This window comes from Bombus pascuorum, chromosome 1 (assembly GCF_905332965.1).
Source record: "Bombus pascuorum chromosome 1, iyBomPasc1.1, whole genome shotgun sequence".
Classification (NCBI taxonomy): Eukaryota; Metazoa; Arthropoda; class Insecta; order Hymenoptera; family Apidae; genus Bombus; species Bombus pascuorum.
The window spans coordinates 5,545,382-5,566,788 of record NC_083488.1 but is presented as its reverse complement, the minus strand read 5'-3'; the positions used below and the strand labels follow the sequence as shown (position 1 = coordinate 5,566,788).

General features: G+C 32.8%; 3 protein-coding genes and 1 long non-coding RNA gene across 10 annotated transcripts in view; 3 read left to right on the top strand and 1 right to left on the bottom strand.

The window, feature by feature from the left end:
• LOC132914089 (putative fatty acyl-CoA reductase CG5065) overlaps positions 1–2,584 on the top strand; it is a 41,605-nt gene extending 39,021 nt beyond the window's left edge. For all 4 annotated transcript variants that reach the window (XM_060972910.1, XM_060972934.1, XM_060972927.1 and 1 more), the window contains exon 6: positions 484–2,584. In XM_060972910.1, the coding sequence (XP_060828893.1) occupies positions 484–625 (142 nt within the window). In that variant the 3' untranslated portion in view covers positions 626–2,584. The remainder of the gene's footprint in view (positions 1–483) is intronic.
• The window catches only part of LOC132914152 (homeobox protein PKNOX2-like), a 115,268-nt gene extending 109,690 nt beyond the window's left edge, over positions 1–5,578 (top strand). The window contains exon 9 of the transcript XR_009659522.1: positions 882–5,578. The gene's annotated coding sequence lies outside the window, so the exon portion shown is untranslated. The remainder of the gene's footprint in view (positions 1–881) is intronic.
• Positions 5,579–8,129: 2,551 nt separating this feature from the next.
• LOC132914007 (protein tramtrack, beta isoform-like) lies at positions 8,130–20,955 on the top strand. Of its 4 annotated transcripts, XM_060972748.1 has the most exons (7): positions 8,130–8,371; positions 10,253–10,445; positions 10,775–11,027; positions 11,160–11,276; positions 18,183–18,445; positions 18,513–18,863; positions 18,945–20,955. In XM_060972748.1, the coding sequence occupies exons 2-7, from the start codon at positions 10,329–10,331 to the stop codon at positions 19,551–19,553; spliced, it is 1,710 nt and encodes a 569-aa protein (XP_060828731.1). In that variant the 5' UTR covers positions 8,130–8,371; positions 10,253–10,328; the 3' UTR covers positions 19,554–20,955. The 4 variants fall into 4 exon arrangements, with proteins under 4 accessions (XP_060828731.1, XP_060828749.1, XP_060828740.1 ...); XM_060972766.1 differs by lacking the exons at positions 8,130–8,371; positions 10,253–10,445; positions 10,775–11,027; positions 11,160–11,276 and adding exons at positions 13,467–13,666; positions 13,729–13,894; positions 16,884–17,458; XM_060972757.1 differs by lacking the exons at positions 8,130–8,371; positions 10,253–10,445; positions 10,775–11,027; positions 11,160–11,276 and adding exons at positions 13,699–13,894; positions 16,884–17,458.
• Positions 12,624–13,288, bottom strand: LOC132914431 (uncharacterized). Its single transcript, XR_009659588.1, has 2 exons — positions 13,151–13,288; positions 12,624–12,867 (listed from the first exon to the last, which is right to left on the bottom strand). It is a non-coding gene; the product is annotated as an uncharacterized LOC132914431 (long non-coding RNA).
• Positions 20,956–21,407: the final 452 nt, after the last annotated feature.

The following is a 21,407-nucleotide window of genomic DNA, read 5'->3' as shown; positions in this document are numbered from 1 at the left end:
TGTCTTGATACAATTAATATCGTTAACTAGAAGAATCAACGTAATATAAGTATACGAAGACAATAGATGAAAAATGCTTTACATATGAAAGCATTTTGAAACCCAATACCTTGTCAATCAATCACATATTATTAAAACTGTTTTTTAATTCTTAAATTTGGTTATGAAATTAAAGAATATTTGATTATTCGGCATAAGGAATACTAATTTCTCAAAAGCATTGAATATCATATTTAGATATTATGTTATCTACTGCTAAAAGACTTATGTCTTTAGATCAAATAGGCTGTTCCTCTTTTTAGCTATGTTATATCGAAATACGCCTTTTTCTAAACACTAAATGACATCAGAACTAGAAAATGAACCAAATTGTACTTATCATATTTTCCCTTGTAATCTTCACATTTAATTTAGAAAATATCTTGAAATTATCCTTTTATATATATATTATGATATTAATCTATCTCATATAATCTGTTTCAGATTATATTGGATTCACAAAGCTGTGCAATTCGGGGTGCTATTAGTACTGCTGCGTTTTCTGTTGTTTCGAAGTACCGTGACCCAAAACGCATGTTATTCATTGGTGTCCCTGGTGTTACGTGTGTGCCGTATAATTGTTTGACGGCTCAGAACGCTGGTTGAGGATCGCGAAAAGCGTTATAACAAACAACAACCACTAATCGTACAGAAGCATAATCTAATGGTGCGAGTTGTTCTCCGACTTCATTGCTCGCCGTTTTCAACGAGCAATTGCTATGTTCAAACATCCCATCGGTTGGCCTTTTCGATGTTTCTATTTGTTCATAATTAAATTAGCGTTCGCTAGAGATATTCAATTCCACAGAGAGATGCAGTTACGAAACTGGTCCAAAAAAAAGACATACACACACGGATGATAAGACGTATATTCGAAGCTTTCGAAGTTATCATATGTAAAAGTCACTTTGTTATAACTCCTAGAACTGAACAGAAAGAGTGTAATCACCTTTGAGTAAATACGTCGTCTTTTTGTTTAACGGTAGAAAAGGGAAAAGAAAGTTCAAATATTTATGACCATACGTTTTTATCTGTGTTGTATATTTTTCATGACGCCGTCTCAAAAAGGAGTTCCGTTCTTTAATATCGATATTTCGCATATCGTTGATCCGTGGTAACGAGACACTTGAAATATTCGAACAAGTTTGTTGCTGAAAGATTTGATTCTTGATACTTTTTATCGGTCTGTTACTTTTAAATCATACTACACGATAGTTATATCGTAAAGTGCAATTTTGAAATTATACGACGTGTGAACTCCATGAGCTGGTAGCTCGAATACTGATCGAAATTATTCGACATTTGCCATAAAACCTTGTGATTTCATTGGTATTTCGTTAAATATGTTTCTTTTTACGGGATCTCTCTTTACATCACTATATCTTGGTGATCAAAAATAAAAGATGCGTAAGAAAGGACAAATTATTTGTATTTTTACATTTTTAAAAGTAATCAGTATCGTGTATGATGTGTCTTTTATTGATTGACTATTTAATTTAAGTAATCGATTCAATCTTCCAGTGAATTTTTGTGATCTTTTAAGCAATAAGATTCTATCGTGTATTGCGTTATAGAGGACACGTCCTGCTACATTTCTTTTTTGCCAAAACGGAGAAAAAGATTTGAGAGAAAAGAAAGGGGGAAAGAGAAACAGATTTAACATTAATTGTAGAAAATAAATCGAAGCGATTAGATTATTATTATGCGAGTATGTATTTTACAACATTGCCAAACGATTTTAACACCCGCTAAATTTCTTCCTTTTTCATAATTTTTACGATGTGTAGAAGTAGTGAAAAATTCCTTCCTGTAAAAGATCGTTTAATCCTTTCAGAAGCAGGGATTTTTTTAGACGCCCAACCATTTCCTTAGAGTGAACTTTTTCACGATTTAATGTAATAAGCTGTAATACAGTAAAACTATGTATAGTACGAAAGCTGGGAGGATTGAACGTTCAAAATTTAGCATCGAATCCTTTCGAGTCTGCGTGGTACATGATTTTTCTTTTTTCTTGGAATTACAAAATATGTTCTACTACTTTGTTAACGAAGAACAAAGCATAGACTCGAAATGGTCGAAATGATCGAAATGATCGAAAAGGAACATTTTTAATGCCAGTTGGAGGAGTTACAAATTCGTCGTGCCTTTGTGTCGTCGCGATCTGGCATTTTGTTCGTTCATTTGTACTGCGACGTAAGATTCATAGATGGATATTTGGTTATGATTTTACGTCGAAGCACACGCTCGGTTCCATTATTCGATTTCACCATCAACGAACAAAGTTATTGTTTCCAAACCGACCAAATCAGATGTTTGGGTGGTCATGTATAATTACTATTTCTGTATTTAAAAAAAGAACTATTCGTATGCGTTTAGTTATTGTTATTATTTTAATTCGATCATTTGTAAAAACAAAAAAGGGAGACATTTAATGGAGAAATGCACTTGTTACAGCTTTGTTTGATATATTTAAGTTAGCTCGAATTTATCGAGTACATTTACTTGTTTTCTTGTAATTAAACAAATAGATGAAATTTGGGATATATCCTTTTTATTTTAATGTTCCTTGTTTCCTTATCTCAAGATGTTTTATCAAGATTATTTATAAGTTATTATATAAGGTATATTCCTTATGAGTATATATCTATAAAGCTATAACATATATCTATAAGGTATATAGCCATATATATGAATCTTAAAATTTTAAGTTAATAATAAATCTAAATGTGTAAAACGAGCATTTGTACGAATAATTTGTTTCGTTTTTGGTGAAATTGAAGATGTAAAAGGACATTGACGAGTGCCAAAACATCCAGCTTGTTATAATTGACACAAATGTAATACGATCACCGCTAAATCATTGTAATGGAGAAGATTGTCAAAACACGTTATAGATTACCCCATTGTTTTTATTCATGATCAAGTGCGTTGAAACGTTTTCCTGTAAATCAAGAATACCAATGTAGAACTCAACACACTAAGATCACATGTCATACAGCGTTTTTCAAATCTGTCATCGGTAGACAGACACAACGCATTTATCTAAGTCTTCAAGATGTTAACGCAAACCCTAACCATCAAGAATACCAAGCGTTTGTTATTAGAGGTCTAACCTAAAAAGGAAGACAGAAACTTAAAGACAAGAGAAGACAGGAGCTCAAAAGTTTTTATTAGGACCTTACCATCATCTAATTAAAAATTTAAATAATTTTGAACAAGAAATATAATTTCAATAAATATTCAACATTGATACTATTGGAATTGAAGTAACCAATTATTCTCTGAACTGCTCAAACTCCAACCACAGCGAAATATTAATATTAATATAAAATAAATAAAATTATTCGAAAAGCAAAATAGTAACAAAAAATGAAACCATAAATTAGTTACAAAGTACACAAGCGTTTCTACAAGAAAAAGAAGGAAAATCAGTAGGCAAAAGATTGTAACTACCCGATTGGAGAAATGATTACGTTTAAAACGTTTATCATTCAAACGTGAGCCAAGATACAGAAATATCGGTAGGTATATTAAGGTGTATTATAACATCTACAATATGTTATCAAAGCTAAAATTTTGAAGGCATTGGCAACTCGTTTTTCTGTTTCGATCAACTTTTCCACGTGCATATATATACGATACACTTCCAGTAACGGCCGATCGGTCAATGTGATTACATTAGAATCAAATATAGGCGGAAAGAGACAACAAATTTGTATATATACGAAGTTATCGATAATTAGTGTGAAAAGAATTTTATATGTATGCACGATGATTTGATGCATCCATTTGTGTTATTCATTCGTATGCTCCAAAAAAATATTCACGTGTTTTTCGCTATGCCCTTAAATATATATATTATATATACTATATAATTATGTATATTATTGTGTTATTGTATTTATATTTTATTGCACTAACCTGTGTATTCACAATACACATTCCAACGCTCTTCTTTCGATAAGATATGCATATATACGTACGCACCTCTACGTTTTTATATTGCTATCAACATAATAGAGAAATTTGATAATGTGTGCTTGGTAATTAATGTTTGATAAGTTTATTTCAATAATGCCCTCGGTGAATTTGCATAAAGCGTATATAATTTCACAGATTTTAATTATGTTCGTTAACCCTCTATAATCCATTCTGTGACATCTTTTATCTGATTATTAATTAATATTTAAACGATATAAAATAAAACTGTTAGAAAATGTTTCTTGGTAAAATTGAAATTTGTAAGTTAATAAATTATATGAAATGGTCCGTGGAGGGTTAATTATGAATAAAAATCTTTTCTCTGCAACACTAAATCCCATGTGACACAAATCTACACATGACAAAGTTTTTCAATACTACATTTGTTGCCTGTGTCTTTAAAACAATTAATTATATTAATCCTCATCCGTACCTCGTGTCAATTTGACGCATTTTTCACGTGAAAGGTGATATTATTCCGCTATTTGTAGAAAATTGATCTGACCTTGTGATTTTTATTTTTTTAACGTGGAATATATATATGTATATATATATTTAGTATTGTCAAGGGCAAAACATGCGATAAAAGGGTGTGACAACATTTGTTATAAAAAGGACCCTATCTGTCAATCTGACACACATAGTTCTTATCAAGTCCATTGACGACTAGTTCATTGCCTTGTTATTGTTGCACAACAATTATGCATTCACTGTACATCCCCTCCAGAATGCAACTAGATATGCATAGCTTTGAATATTAAAATTTCGTATAGGTATAAAGAAGAGAAGAGGCGTTATGTCTTCTTTTTGTTCTCTTTATCGCGAGACAAAGCTAAGAACAGTAATATCGAAGCAATGCGAAGTAGAACACGTGCGAATGAAATCCGATACTTGTGAAGAAGAATTAGTGTGAATGTATGTAAACGACAAGGAGAAAAAATAATTATTTCGTTTCATTGATGTTTTACGATTGTGTCAGTTTGACACACGAGAGACACATTAAATTGTAAAAATGAGGGGCGGATGAGGGTTATGTTAAAACCGCCAGTTTTGAAAACGCGTATATGATTTTTCTACCAGAAGGACCGACTTCTCCTTCAATTCTCTTCTAAAAAGAGCATATGATATTTTTAAATTGATCATCTCGTGTCCTTAAGTTCGAACGGGCTTCCTTTTGATATTTATTTCATTGCGATATTTATTATCCATCGTTCAAAAATGCTGCCAAGAAACAATGAAAGATTACATACTACATATGCTAGAAAGAGAGAGAGAGAAAACGAGGAAAGTATTATGACGAAGAAGAGAAGAGAAGAGAAATGAATAAACCTTTGTGAAAAGAAAGTCGATCAAATACAGCGTTGAAAAAATGACTAAAAGACGAGGAAGAAAGAAAAACTATGTGAAGGAGTAATGCTACCGAAGGTCACCGCCTGCTAGTCTTGTCTATATTGTTATTCGGTTACATAGTGCATATAAGGAAACAATATTTAATATAATCGATTTAATTAATATTGTACTTCTATAAATTACATTAAAAACAATGAACCATTACAAACGAATCTTTTAACATGCCCTTTGGAACGGTTAATAAAAATAATTCAAAGAAACAGACTCGCTGGTGTATTGAATAATTCATAAAGTTATAACATTTATAGAATTACAAATTATATTTCGAAGCCTTTTATTATTTTTCATTTTTCAAATTACGTTGTTAATGTAAAATATTGAAGCATGGAAACATTAATGAAAAAAAAAAACAAAGCACTCTTCGTCTCTTATTTTTATTACAAAAATCGATTGTCATATAATCTAGCATATGATATTTCTTTTGTACTGGTTTTTTAAATGAACGAATCTTTACATTAAAAGAAAATATAAATATACGACAAAAATATGCGAACGAAGATTCTAAATAAAGTAAGAGAAGAGATGAACATAAAAGTAGAATCAGATAGAAATATACGCGATGATCAAGTCAAAGTAGAAAAGGACGAATTGTTACGGCTAGATGGTGTAAGAATAACACAATACGATCGTATAGTACTTAAATGCTATAAAGAATGTAGTAAAACGTGACGGATCGAATTTCGCGTAGCAAAATAGTGTTGAAAAGAAAAAACAAAAACTGAGCATACTTGAAATATACCAAATACTTGACATATTATACCAAAAAAATAGCTTTGTTTTATAATGTTTTATACTTCAGTTTCCAACATAAATTTTGTTCAATATTTTACAGCGCCATACATTGTACTTTTTAAACATGCAATACAACATATTAAGAGCACGTGCAACTAAATATTTGGGAGATTTTATTATATATAGGTTAAATAAAAAGTATCTTCTTTTTGGGATTTTTTTAAAGATTATTATAGATTCAGAACACAATGAATCTTGATATACATATGTATATTCCTGTGCTATAAAGTGATCATTGCGGATAGTTACAGGCTTTTATCTACGATGATACGGATGTTCCCAATTTTACCAATTCAGAATGTCTTATCATGCGTATTGATTTCCATGACCATTTCATTACAACTCTGCCATGAAAAACAAATATTTTTATGCTACTACAGAATCGATAATCACGATGAATTCACGATATACACATATATGTATATATATATAGAATGTTCTGTACACATTAATAATTATGATACAATTATAGGAAATGAATGATTCTACATGAAAAAATAAGTCGAAAAATAGAATAGAATTATTTTATATGGGATTTTCTTCTTCAGAAAATTAACTTTGAAATCCTTATGTCTTTCATTATTCAAACGCCGAAACAATCCTCGTTTTTAATTACTGAAAGAAGAAAACACCATACAAATAATTTTATTGTATATTTTTAACTATAATAAGTCACGTTTTCAGCAAATTCACAAAAATCAGCACATTTACCGACAATTAATCTTATGTTTCCAAATTATTTGATTTTTAAATTAAATATGTTTTCCATCCTTCTCGTAATTTAAAAAATATTCCTTGTAGCTTAACAATTATACTTTTAACTTTCTTATTTTACTCACCGTTCATATTTCTCACTCTAATTTAACAATCAGAATCCTATCCAGATCCTATGCCATTTATTTCAGTTCGTGAATCTTATTGTCAGAATAAGAAACATGAAGCATAAGATAACAAGAAAAGTTACCATACGAGTATATTTCTAGAGTGAAATAAAATTGTTTGCAACTTGCAAATAATGCTCAAACGAGAATCCTCAAACTAAATTTTTGCAATGAAATTTTTTTCATTATCTCAATATCTAGAATTGATCCTACAAATACTCTCCACATATTTTGAGATACTATATATATATGTATATACTGGTATATACATGTATCTACAGTTGTTTCAGCAGAGATACGAGTGTGTCGCTACTGTCAGTTTTTTCCATAGATCGATGTTCAGTCCATCGATGCCACTTAATAAGACTGTATAATGTCAGAAAACAGACGAAAAATTAAAAGTTATCCTGTGTTGCCTTAAAACACGCTATACTGTATAGATATATATATATTTACAATCCACATGAATGAATAGTCGTCTTAACAAAGACATGAACGTATAGTTATTGTCAATCTTTTCATAGATTGACGCCTATCGACACGAGTTAATAAACCAAAGACCGTTATACAAAAGTGTGGTAAACAGCAAGCGGTGAGCGATAAGCGACAGGGCGACAAAACAAGTGACGATTGAGCCACAAAAATTAAATCAAACCTATAGATCTACATACATGGAATAGGCCATATGTAGCAGCTGAGCGACGAGCGATAAAAGATCGTCGCTTACCGCTTACCGCTTATTGCTCTTCAATCCTAATCGCTAATCGTGGCCTAACATGTAATATCGTAAGACAGACAAAAACTGAGATAATTTAGTAACAATCTCGTAGAAAGCGCCATCCGTGCGTAAATGGTAAAAGTGTGAAACGATGGCGCGTGAATAAACCACAGACGGGTGCCATAGTGCCGTTCATTGATTGCGCTTGTCCGGTGCCATATTCCTTGCTCCAGAGTGTGGCGTTTATTGCGCAAAATCCAATCACTAGCGTTTCGCCATTTTTGTTGACCATTCGGTAGTTTCCGCGAAAACGGCTATAAGGCAGCCTGTCCGGCAAAAGTGATCACGCTCGTTACCTAAATATCGATTCATCTCGATTCAGATCCAGAATCGCGATTAAGTTTATAGAATAAACGATAGAGTTCTTACCGTTTCTTTTTTTCCTCTATATTCGTTGCTTTCTCAATTTATGTATGTATACTGTACATATACATAACTGTACTTTGAACGTTCCTACGAATTTTGTGATAGAATTACGCATCGACAAAACGTGAGTATTATTGCTACTTTGATACTTCTCATTCATGTAGAAAATGATGCTCTTTTCGATGACTGGGTAAATAAAAATTTCATCTTAATTTTTCAACCATGCGTTCGTTGATGTTGAGAAAGGCTGTGTCACGGCTGTTCTTAATTTGTAATTTTGTTTAAGTTCCTATTGTCAATATATTTCCTTTCTTATAACTTATTTATTATATTATTATTTATTATATTATTATATATTACACTCTTTTGGAATTATATTTCTGGAAAATGAGAAAAAGGAGCTTAGATTTCTACGGAAGCTTAGAGCTTCCACTTCTACGGAATTTTCCTACTTTCGTGTTTACCGGAAGTGTTAGTTCGAAGATGGTGGAAACGAAAAGTAAAAATTGCAGCAGAGATACGTTCAATGACGCACGGATTTTTTACATTAATTACTAATGTGCTTTTTATTATAAATTTACACGTCTCTCAAATTTTCACACTTTACATAACAAACTAAACAAAATCTTTGGACAGTGACATGTACAGACATCAATATTGATATTGGTACAACGAAGTGACGAGTACTTCGAACCAACTTTTATCTTATATTTTTCCACGCTTTCCATGAAGTAATACGGAATAATATGAAGTAAAAAAAGTTACATAAAAAGGTTGACAAGAATAATATTAGAAAATCGCAAAAAACCAATAAATGTGCAAACATATTCGATAAAAAAGAGACAGGATGGACAAATTAAATATTCGCAGTGATATGAGATAGAAACGCAATCTAAGCAATGTGTACATTTATCTTTTTTCGAATGGAACTCGTCATTTATTACAAAGATAAACTCTTTCAATAATTTATTTAATTTATTACGGATTTAGATATTCCAAATAATTTTAATTTTTCAATAATCAATAATAAAATGAACAATACGAAAATTCTGATTTCTTACAATCAATTTCCAAACTTTTTATTTATTACAATTATTGCAATCTACTAAAAAAAATTTACATCTCTAGGAACCCGATATAATCTTACTTCTTCAATAATAAACAATACGAACATTTTGACTTTTGTTCCAATTAATTTCGAGATGGACGATTTCTCCGCACACTTCGCCGTGAATGCAATTTTAGATTTGGACAAACGAAACAATGTAATCGAAAGCGAAGTGTAAAAAAGACGAAGTAAGGAAGGCAGAGGTTGAAAAAAGAATGGTCAGCCCGCGGACGAACACGAGGCAGACTAAAATTTCTAGCACGCACGATTTCCGAGGTTCTATAGACTCTCTGTTCATTTCTCTGTTCCGTACTATTTTTGGCGCGTGCATAGGTATGGAGACGTTTAGGCGATTTCACAGTAATAGAAGCCGAGCTAACAGATGCAATTGCGCAAATCGTTTTGCCGGTATATCGCTCGAGATCGGCGGCCGTGCAAGCCTCAGATCGAAGAATCGCGTCTGAATTTGGGAGTGAAGCTTGGCATGCGTCGCTATCTTTATTCTGTACATGATAGAACATAATTTTTGATAAATTTAATGTTTTATGTGAATAAAATGAAATGAAAGTTTATATGTATGTTTATAAGTATATATGTCATAAACAGAATTTTTAATAAACCTTTCATTCAAATAAAATGTGAATTAGTAGTAAATTAATTTGATAATTAATAAGTTTCGTTTATCATTCAATAGAACTTTTTAATATATTAATAAATGTCTTTTTATAATATATAAATATTACTAATGAGGTGTATGTTTGGTATTAAAAAGAAAAATAGTATGTGTACTCAAAATACAGTTTAAAATACAACACTTTATTAAAATTAGATTACTTATACATATACAGAAATGTCTCTAATAATATTTCTTTTTAGTAATGCTAATTATCTTTTTAGGTCAGTGTCACGAAAAATAGGCCGTTAAGAGTTTACAGTACTTAGCACCGGGGAAAATAAAAAAAGAACGAGCAGGATGCCACAACGCGTGAAAAGTGCGTCCAACGTAAACAAAACGCAGATCAAGGAAGAAGCTTCCACATCGTCCGTTCTTGCCGGGAATTCTAGCGATGATGATCCGAACGTAGCCGAAGTATAAAATAAAAGAATTTAAGAATCACTTAATATTTAATTATCAAGTTTTTTAAATAGTTAGAATTGTTTATATAAAGTACAATTATTATTTCGCTATTATGCGAATCAAAAAGTCAAATGTAACTGGATATTTACATAATTGTTTCGTAGTAATATACATATAATAATATATACAATGACTGCAAAAGGTATTTGAACGCGACTGTATTTATCGTAGTAATCACATATTAATTAAGTAGATCTAAGTATATTTAATTTTATATTTAACAATACTTTCATATGACTATAGAACATGAAACGTCTAATTAAAGATTCCGAACTCTGCAGGTTGTACTATCGAATAAAGGCGGGCCAAAATTAATTCACCACGGTTACATGTATACATTACACAAGAAGCAACCGTACAATACCCGATGGAGATGTGTTCGCAGAACTATGCATTGTAGAGGCAGTCTTATCACTACCACGAATTGGACGAAGCCAAGGGTGCGTATGGAGCACAATCATAAGCCAGACTTCGCGGCCGTTCAGGTTGCCAGGAAACGGTACTTGGCTCTTGGCAAACCTAGCGTGTTAACAAGTAGGTTTACCAACTTTTCCATTGATTATGATTTAGCTCGTTTATCGATTCTTGCCTGAATTTCCAAAAATACATCTGAGGAGATATTTCCATAATGCATAATATCACGTTTAAACTTTGTGTGTTTCGTAGACGTAGAAGGAAATACTGTCAAGTCTATGAACGTACCACAACGAGTGCTTCACAAGGAGAATAATGTACCAGAAAAGAAAGGTAGGAGACCGAAGACGCGAGCTACAGCCAGGAAAAGTAAGTGTTTTGAAGACTTTTATAATTGTTAATAATTTATTAATAATCAAAATCCAATCTTGGAAATCCAATATTGGAAATGGTTTGTTATATGTTATATAGTATTGTGTAGAATGGATAATTCTTTTTGATATGTGATTTAATAAATTATTGTGTGTTAAATTAAGACACTAATGAAAGTCATTAAATGATTCTCCAGAAGATTAATAGGGAACAGAAAAATCAGTAGAGTGATTAGATACGATTAAAAACAGAGATTCATATTTCTAGCTACCGATTTAATATTACTACGAATGAATTGGAAAGTTATAACGAATTAAACACTGTAACTCTTATTACATTTACAATGAGAAGTACGAATGATTCTATTATAGAAAGAAGACTGAATATATGTAGTCGTATTCAATTATCTAGCATATAGATCATCGCATAAATATTAATTTTAATTAAAACGACTAAGAATACATAAATGTCAGTGTTTAGGAATTTATACAATATATAATTTTAGATCTATAATTTTAGACTAGCATTACAACTATAATGAATTGAATCTTTCAATCAATCAGGACTAATAATTACGTGGAAAATACATGAATTCATTCTGTTGAATTAATGTTAATACCTAGCGTAATCGCTGTATATAAATCCGCAGTATCCCACATATTCAAAAACAGATTATTGTTAGCGATCGTTCGTCTAAAATCAGGCGAGAGTATTATCGCGCGATTGATGGCCAACAGGTATTTTATGTATACTTACGTACACACACAGGCGGTCTTTTATATAACATAAAATTCGAAATGTTCGTGAAAATTGTAATTACTTCATTATTTTTGCAATCGTTTGGATCGTTAACTTTATTTTTGTTTAACTATGAAGTTACTAATAAATACTATAGGAGAATATATTGTGTGATAAATATCATATTACACTAATTTATAGAGTATAATACAATATATAATAATTACAATAATTTATAGAGCATTATAATTTGTTTTCTTTTTAATAAACATTTTATCATTATGTAAATAACTAAGGCAAAACGTATTTTGTTTTATAATGAGAAAATATATTCTAAAATAGTATTAAAATGGTAATAAGATCTTCTCGCCATCTTTTAATACAATAAATGAAATCAGACAAATAAAACCGCTCACAATTTAAAATGAAACACAGTAACGGTAAAGTAATCGCTTGGAAACCATCAGTGTGAATATGCTCTCGATCCTTGCATTTCTATAGCTAGATCATTGGAGATCTGCCGAATCTAAAGTAATAACGCATGAAGTTTCAGAAACTATTTATGTTAGTCATAAAATGACGAGTTAACAAATAAGAGAAGAAAAATTTCTATTTGCATTTAACTTTATTTTCGTTAATATTTGCAACATTCGCTTTGTACATAATGTAACAATTTTATACAACAGATGCAGTAAAACTAAATATGAACGAAACACAAGGGAATATTTATCTACTTTTCTTACAGTATCATTTATTTATAATTTCTCATTTTTCGTTCGAGTGATAGATCTCATGGTGAAGATAGCGAAATACCGACGACATATCGATTATTATCGACAACCCTCGCTATCTAAAACAATCGATGTTGTTTTGTCATTATCGATAATTTTGGTATTTTTGTTTTATATTTATTAATATATATTCATTCATAAATATCCAAAATAGAAGTCAATTAAAATCTAACTATCAGATGACAGATTGCAATTCTTAACTACCAATTCTACCATAGATTTCATTGGTTAGAAAAATTCGTGGAATTTAAACTATCGAAAGTAATCGATAATTATTGAAGATTGTGACTATCAATATCTCTCTAGCTCTATTTCAAAGTCTGTACTCGGAGGGTTAATTACCGCGTAAAGAACGCGACTCAATGGACAAGAGATGCATTTCAATTTGCGTGTACAGTGTGTCCAAGATGGCGGGCATCTTGAAGATGCGCGCGAGAAAAAGGGAGCTGTGGTAAGCGGCTCCCGATCGATGAGAATTCGCTCGGACGAGGCTCGAGTGAGTCGAACGTGATCAGGTCGGTTAGTAATTCCTTAGCGAAGAGAGACCCGGGAACGCGCACACGATAGCAACACGAAACACGGTACGGATAATATGCGTCGACGACCGGCGGCGCCGTCGCACATGCGCGCCCTGACGCGCCCCTGTTCGTCCACCGATTTCGATTTTAGTCACTCCCGGGTTCGGCTTCGGGGAAAATCGTTCCGCTCTCGTAGCGAGCCTTACTCGTCCAGACGCGTCGTGAAAAAAACTCGCACGGATTTTAGTAGCGATTCTTGGTCGATCGAGTAGAAATATAAACGCGTCCCTACACGAGCTACAACTCTCTAACATTCGACAATTTTTCCTATTCGCGACGAGTAGATATATATATATATATATATACATATATATTTGTACGTCTTCGACGTATCTACGAAAGAAAAGGAACGAGAAAGAGAGGAGCAGATTTTTGGGCGATTATTTGCTTGTGTCGTCGTTCACGGACGATCGTATCCCAATACCGGTTTAATCGTCAGACGTTTACACGAGCCAGCGAGATTAGACACGCCGAGAATAACGCGATAGGAAACCAGTGTTGATCTTTGGTAAGAATCTGATCGAGCAGAGAAGTATCGAGAGAGAGAGAGAAAGAGAGAGAGAGAGGGGGGGGGGGGTTTTGGACGAGAAATCGAGCAATTCATTTGTGTAGTTTAGAATATCACTCCTGGGAATATCGTACGAGGGTCGATAAATTGTCGCGTGGTCGTTGTCGGTACAACGGTTCTCTGACGCGGCGCACAATACCGAAAATCGAACCGGTTCGTAGCCGCGAATCGACCAACGAACTGGATTCAGTCTAAGTGACACCGTAACGAACAACAGAGAAAAAAAGAGGGACGAAAACAGAAAAAGAGAGAAAGAGAGAGGAAAAAAAAACACAGAGAGGTAGAGTAAACGTAACGACGTAGCAGCGGCGTGTGCTACTCGATATCGTGCTTGGCCGCAACGGTTGCCATTTTATAGCCAGTCGCTCAAGTGAGTTCTTCGGGGAGGCAAGAAGAAGAGGGAGAACTGAGTAAGAACAAAAGAGCGAGTAAGATAATGCGAAAAAGGTAGAAGGAGCGAGAGAGGGAAAGAAAGAGAGAGAGAGAGAGAGAGAAATAAAGAAGAGAGAAGGATGGAGAGAACGTAGTGTATGAGACGGGAAACGTGGTTTGATAGTGTGGAGAGGGAGGGGAAGATATTAAAGTAGGAAAGAGAGAGAAGAAGAGAAGAAGAAAGGAACTTCGCAGATGGAGTAGAACTTCCGTAGATGTTTTTAGATCGTTTTCGATCGTACGTACGTGTAGATTTATGGGAATTAAGCTTTTTCTCTCTTCTTTCTTTTTTCTTACTTTTTTTTTTGATAGTTGTGTCAACTAACACGTTGCAATGCAATATCGATCTGGCCTGCGTAATATATGTGTGGTATACTATCGCACGTTCTCATCGGATAAATCGTTAATACGTATTATCCGTGTGTCGTCTACTGAGTGATGATACGGTGTGCTAAAAGGAGTGGGAGTAATAGAGAGGCATTCAGAGACGAGAAAGATAGTGCGTGAACGCGCTATATACATGTATACTTTATCTACTCAGTATGATTATCGTTAGCGCTTTTTTACAGTATCTCACCATACCGAAAAATTTATATCATATATTATAGTATTTCAATATTTATTCTTTTTATGAATTTAACACCTTGTGTGTTATTGTTATTGTATTAGTATTTAGGATTGTGAAATGTATTTACTTATATTTGTCAATACTTTCAAATTTAATTATGATATTTATATTGGTAGATTAGGAGTATTTTATTATTTATAGGGTTTTTTAACATAATATAAAAAATACATTATTTTGGATAGAGTTTAATAAAGGAAAATATATTTTTTCATCTATTTATTCTTATTCTCTTACAAAATTGCTCTACACAGCCAGAAATCAGAATTCAACATCATCTGTTTATTGGATAACGATCCTACGATCTAATTTCTCATTCTACTCGATGTTTGAAATAGGTTACATGATATGATAATTCTCGACTAACCAAACGTGGTAAATCAACGAACATCATCATAGATTCACTTACAACCGAGATATACTCACTACTCACCATCACATCATTTTCTTTGTGTCAAACTCATGAATGTGCAAACTTTTACTTTTTCAGTAAAAAAGTGGACTGAATATTTTTCTTTTTGTTCTCATATGAATTGTATTTACGAGTGTAATATAACAAATGTGTAGTAATATAACAGGAGCATAGTAGTGATTAACTCTAAGGCTTGATTCATCATTTCGGATCTACCGAATTGCATATTCATGGTATTGACATAATTTAATTTAAATTAATCTACAATATAATGCTATACATCTTTCCTTTTTTATTTTTCAACTTCATGCTCGTCTATGGAGTAAAAGAAAAAGTATGATTAGGACGCCAATGCCAAGATGTTGTTGCGAGTAATCGATTTGTGAATTAACGCGGGAAAATGTCGTTTCTTTATGTTGTCTTAGGTCTTGTGTAGAGTGTAGAGTACAGCTATACTTCTCTAACTAGCCAGAGATGTGAACCTTATTTGGCCAATTATTCAGAGAGGTAGATCTAGGAAATCCCAAATATCTTCTCCATTAACCTATTAAGAGTCAATATTGCATTAATACGACATACTATTTTAAAGTTCTTATTTTCAACAACTTTTTAACTTCTCAGATTTTTAGATCTTCAAATGTTCAAGATCTCCAGGTTTTCAAATTTGTGCATTTTTTAGTGCTGTATATTATTTATTTATTTACGCTATATTTCATAACTTGATCCTTAATGGGTTAAGTGAGAGTGGAAGATGAGTATCTGACACATTTATACATTTATGACATCATTTTACATATATATCCATGTTAGTAATTCTGCATTAATTAATCACCATTTTGCTACATGAACTGATCGTCGCTATCTCCATCACTTCGCGAAACTATTATAATTTCATTGAGCTTCTAGTGTTACGTACTTATATAAAATAAACGAATGTGTCAGGTATTCTGTTTTATTCACATTTAATGGAGAAGAAACGTATCTCCTAGAAATAAGGTTCTGATCCGTGGTCAGTTAGTGGAGCATTACCCTGTCCTCTTTAGTCAAAAAATGTTTTACCTAGCATTTTTTCATTATCCAAACTAAGAAGAGAGATTCAAAATTCGTTAATAAAACAAGTTTCCTTCCTGGTATTGTAGTACCATGGATTTTACAGAATTCTTTTTTCATAGCCACAATACCTGTTAAATATCGAACCATGATTTATCATAACTCATAACGTTATAAATATCTCAGTTTCTTTAAATTTCATAAACTCGGAGAATACATGTGAACAAAATAGCATTGAAAAAAAATACCAAGCAAACCCTTGAAATTCTTTCTTCATATCCACAATATTAAAAACCAAAATTTAATAATATAAATTGATTGAAATAAAAATTGCATAAATGTTGCATTAACGCAACGTTGGCTCTTAGTGGGTTAACGCGGCAGTACTGTATCGCGTTTTCGTCCCACAGAGAAAATACGCCATTGGAACGAAAATACGATCAGCGTGGAATTGGCGATCGACAAAACAGCGAGTTAAATACGAGCACGACGGCTACGACGGTGGGTCGGCTTGTACTGGTGGCCTGCAAGGACACCGTGAAGCTGACTACCCGTCGTCTCCTGCAGGAGCGTCAACGTGACCGAAATTGCCACGCGAAGGTCATCACGTCTTCCAACGCGGATATCGTGGAGGGCATCCGGCTCGAGGACGTCGCCATGAAGCAGGAACCCGAGGACGAGGAGGATTCCTACCTGGAGGCAGTCGAGATGCCGTCTCTTTCACCCTCGTCGTCCAGCAATAGGCATGCAGGTGCAGCACATCGTGTTCGGTCTCATGCACGTAGTCTACGTTCTATGACGAACCCAAGCGCGGTTTGGGCACATTTTGATCTGTGTGCTAACGATCCTCTACGTGCACTGTGTCGAATCTGTGGGGCAGTGGTGGTTAGAGGCGGGGCAAATCCACGACAGTGTGGTACAACGAACCTTCATCGACATCTCAGGGTACATCACGGTGGCAGACTCATTGGCACTCGCTATCACGGTAATAGTTGTTGGTCGAACCTTTCAGAAGCCGAACTGATGATTATATTGTGGATGTTTATACATTTATGAGAATGCACATAATACTTATATACTTAATACCATAATTTGGTTCCACTATTAATTTCAGCTCTATTCATCTCTGTAATTCATCAGTATGACCAGTAATTCACTCACAATAAGGAACAAGTTATAAGCATCTAACAGTACAAGTATTCAGAATTAGTAGTGTATTGTTGACTGAATCAGTTATATTGCAGTAAGATGATGTAAACAATCCTAAATTCCAAGATGAATTTAGGGTAATAATGCTTGTAATACTCACTTTTCTCTACTTTTCCATATATGAAGTTGATCAGAGTGGTTTCTGAATGATTCGGTCATTTGCTAGTACTTCCATATTAAGAGAGTGATAGTATGTAATTTGATAATTGTATCGAAGCTGTTAATAGTTATTGCTATAGTGTGTATGAGTTTATGTAAGATAAAATTCAAAATATGGTTTATATTTATTATATGAATAATATTAGGATCTCTGTAATCAGAGGACTTTTTATTACTTGCGTAGTGAGCAATCTGGGGAATATATGCATTTTTAATGTATCTTGTTGATATTTTCTGGAGAATCATTTTAATGAACACGAATGGACATGAATTATCTGTACCTTCATAAGCTGTAGTAGTTATATTCATGAACTGAAAGTAATAATAGTTGTTTTTCACAGTACTACAATCACCTCAGACCAATTCAACTGGCAAGACTATAAGAATAGCAGCGCAATCCTTGGTAAGATCTCATATTAGAAATATTGCACCAGCACCTATATCACAGCAACAACAGCAACAGCAGCAACGACAACCAAAGACTCTTGTGTTAAAAACAATACCCTTAAAAGTAAAGCAGGTTGCACCTACGACCATTAAAATGCCACCCCGACAGATAAATCAGGGAGTGCCTCATAATATCGTACACCAACAGCCTACAGAGGTAATGACATTATTACGTATCAGTTTCTACATCAATAACTTAAATATTTAATATCTTTGTTTTTCAGGTTTGTTTAAGATGGAACAGTTATCATAGCAACATGCAGAACAGTTTTCCATCTTTATTAGATTCTGAACAGTTTGTCGATGTCACCCTGGCCTGCGAAGGCCGCTCGTTAAAATGTCATAAAATGATACTGTCAGCATGCAGCGATTATCTCGCGGATCTATTACGTGAAAACCCGTGTCAGCATCCGATTATTTTAATGAAGGATCTTAAATTTTGGGAGGTAGAAGCACTAGTCAAATTCATGTACCGCGGAGAAGTAAACGTCGCTCACGATAAACTGCCACAATTGTTAAACGCAGCTGAGGCTTTACAAGTAAAAGGATTAGCCGGTCCAAATCCTTCTTCACGGGTGAACGATGTTTTTATATTGTTTAATGAATCTAGGATTCCGTTGATATAAGTTTTTATAAAGTATATTTTTTTTTCACAGAATCCAAAGCCACCTTTACTTATTCCGCAATCGAAACCGGCAGTATCTCAACAAGTTCCTCGAGGCGCTTCAGAGACCAAAGAGAAACCTTCCACTTCTGGAGTTTCTACGCCTTCTAGTCCTAAACGCGCGCAAAAACGACAACACTCGGAATCGATCGAGCCAAAACCTTTTACAAAGATACGCTTACAACGACCTGTTACACCGTCACAGGTTACTACGGTTAAGTTGGAACCCCTAGATATCCCTCTTAGTCCTACGGAGATGTTCCCCGAAAATAACGAGGACAGTTCAACTCCGTCGAATTTTGACAAACTTATGAATTTACACGAGGAAGATGATCCAGGTGGCAACGAAGCTACCGATGGCGAAAGAGAAATTCATTTCTGCGAGATACCCGACCCACCCGATATAAACGATAGCGAGGATCAAATGGAATTTGTACCAACGGACTTTTTAGAACAAGAACAAGACATAGTCGAAGAAACGGATACAGCCTCGAACAAAGATTGCAAAGAAGAAGAATCTAGGGAGGATTATAATTCTGTTGAACTCGAGATCGGTGAAGGAGACGGAGTCGAATGTTCAAAAGAAAAGAAGCCGGTTTAGTGAGATATTCTGAATTCAGTATTTGGTTTGTTTGACGGAAATGGAGTAAGATTGTTCGTTTCGGATTTTTAACAAATTCTTGGAATTATCCAGTATTGTCACGAGACTTTTATTTTGTTAATCAAGTATTGATTTCAGTAGTTTCCTCTTTTCTTCGAAATTAATACAAGAGAGAATAATGTATATATACATATATCTATATATTATTTTTGTGATAGTGTTTTATGAAATCTATCATCGCATTAAATCATTATGCAATATATATAATTTTAACTTTATTTGTGTTTAATCAGACGGAACGCAACATGAAGTTATACATATATCGAGATTTTACCGTTTGTTCTCAGAGTAATATGACAAATATTTCATCGACATTGTAAATAGAACGTAAACGATAAAAAGTAAAACTATTTTTATCACTTACTGTATGAATCGTAGCGGCTACGTATACCTTTCGAGTATTTTCTTCAAGTTCACTGTTCGAAACTGATATTTCTATACAAACAACTATGCCAGAAAGTATGAGAGAGATATTTAAGTGAATATTATTAATTAATTACACATATTTACAAGAGTACCTATAACTACTTTTCTTGCATAGTTTTTAGAAATTCGAATACGATATATGACTTCTACGTTGTCAAACAATTTTAATTTATTTGTTGAACAAAAACTTTTATATTATACCTTTTTAAATCGTAGATCGATTTCATTAGCCTAATAGAAATTGATCGATTATTTTAAATTCGAATGATATTTGAATCCGATGAAAATCATTTTGAATCATTAATGAAAATTCGGAGATTACCTATTCCTATTTTAATCACAAATATGCTAACAGCATAAAAAAGATATAGCTTCTTAAAAATAAAGTTGTACCTGTTAACCTTCATGGTCGTTTGCAGTATAATATAATGATAAACAGTACAACGGGTTAATATTTTTTGTTATTTGTGTTATATGAAATTTGTTTATTTTAATAATATCCTTTTAAATATGTACGTAGGCATTATATGGAATAAGATGTCTGAATTTACTAATACATTAATGAAAATCAAATACATTCATGCGTTAATCGTAAAAATTCATTATTATTAAATAAAATTGCAAAATTAATAAAGTGATAACTCGATATATCATACTTTTTATTACATTTCAACCTTTTCTCGTAGGTTCCTAAAGATCATTGCGTAAATTTTACTTCGAAAAAAGAATTATCTTTTTAGCATTATACGTGTATGTAAGCGTTATGTAAAAATAACATTCTACGTATATGGTATATATTAAATCGAAGCTAGCGGCAAAATTACGTTTGTTGTAAAGATCCATGTATGATTGAAAAGTATATGTACATTGTATAACATGTGAAATTATGAGTTATAAATAAACTGCTATAATAGTACATAGCGAAATAATATGCGTTAAGTATGTTTTATTTTAAAAGATTTACTAGTTTTACTATTTTTCTATGACGAATTATTTTTCTTTAAAATAAAGAATTATAAATAAAATTGAAAAAAGAAAAACATTTTATCGATTATTTGGGAAAATTCGAAAAATTATTATGTATCGTAACTAAATATTGATGGAACTGTAATTCTATACAAGTTCCTTCTATGTTTAGCATCTTTATACATATATTAATATGTTACATTCTTTGAATAGATAGAAAAATTCCTTGTTCTCATTTCATTGCTAAAAATATTGTCGAGTTTCAAAATATAAACATAATTAATCGCACAGACGTTATTATATAATTTCAAGCATTCAAGTTCAATACTCCCAATTAATAAAAAGCACAATTCCCAAGTTTTTGTTTTATTCAAACAGTATTCGAACTGTAAGTTATCACTG

Excerpts from the sequence above, each read along its gene's own strand:
- LOC132914007 (XM_060972748.1), top strand. The coding sequence starts at position 10,329 with ATGCCACAACGCGTGAAAAGTGCGTCCAACGTAAACAAAACGCAGATC. Across the intron at positions 10,446-10,774 it reads ATGATCCGAACGTAGCCGAA|GTTGTACTATCGAATAAAGG; the intron begins GTATAAAATAAA and ends CGAACTCTGCAG. Across the intron at positions 18,864-18,944 it reads GTCCAAATCCTTCTTCACGG|AATCCAAAGCCACCTTTACT; the intron begins GTGAACGATGTT and ends TTTTTTTCACAG.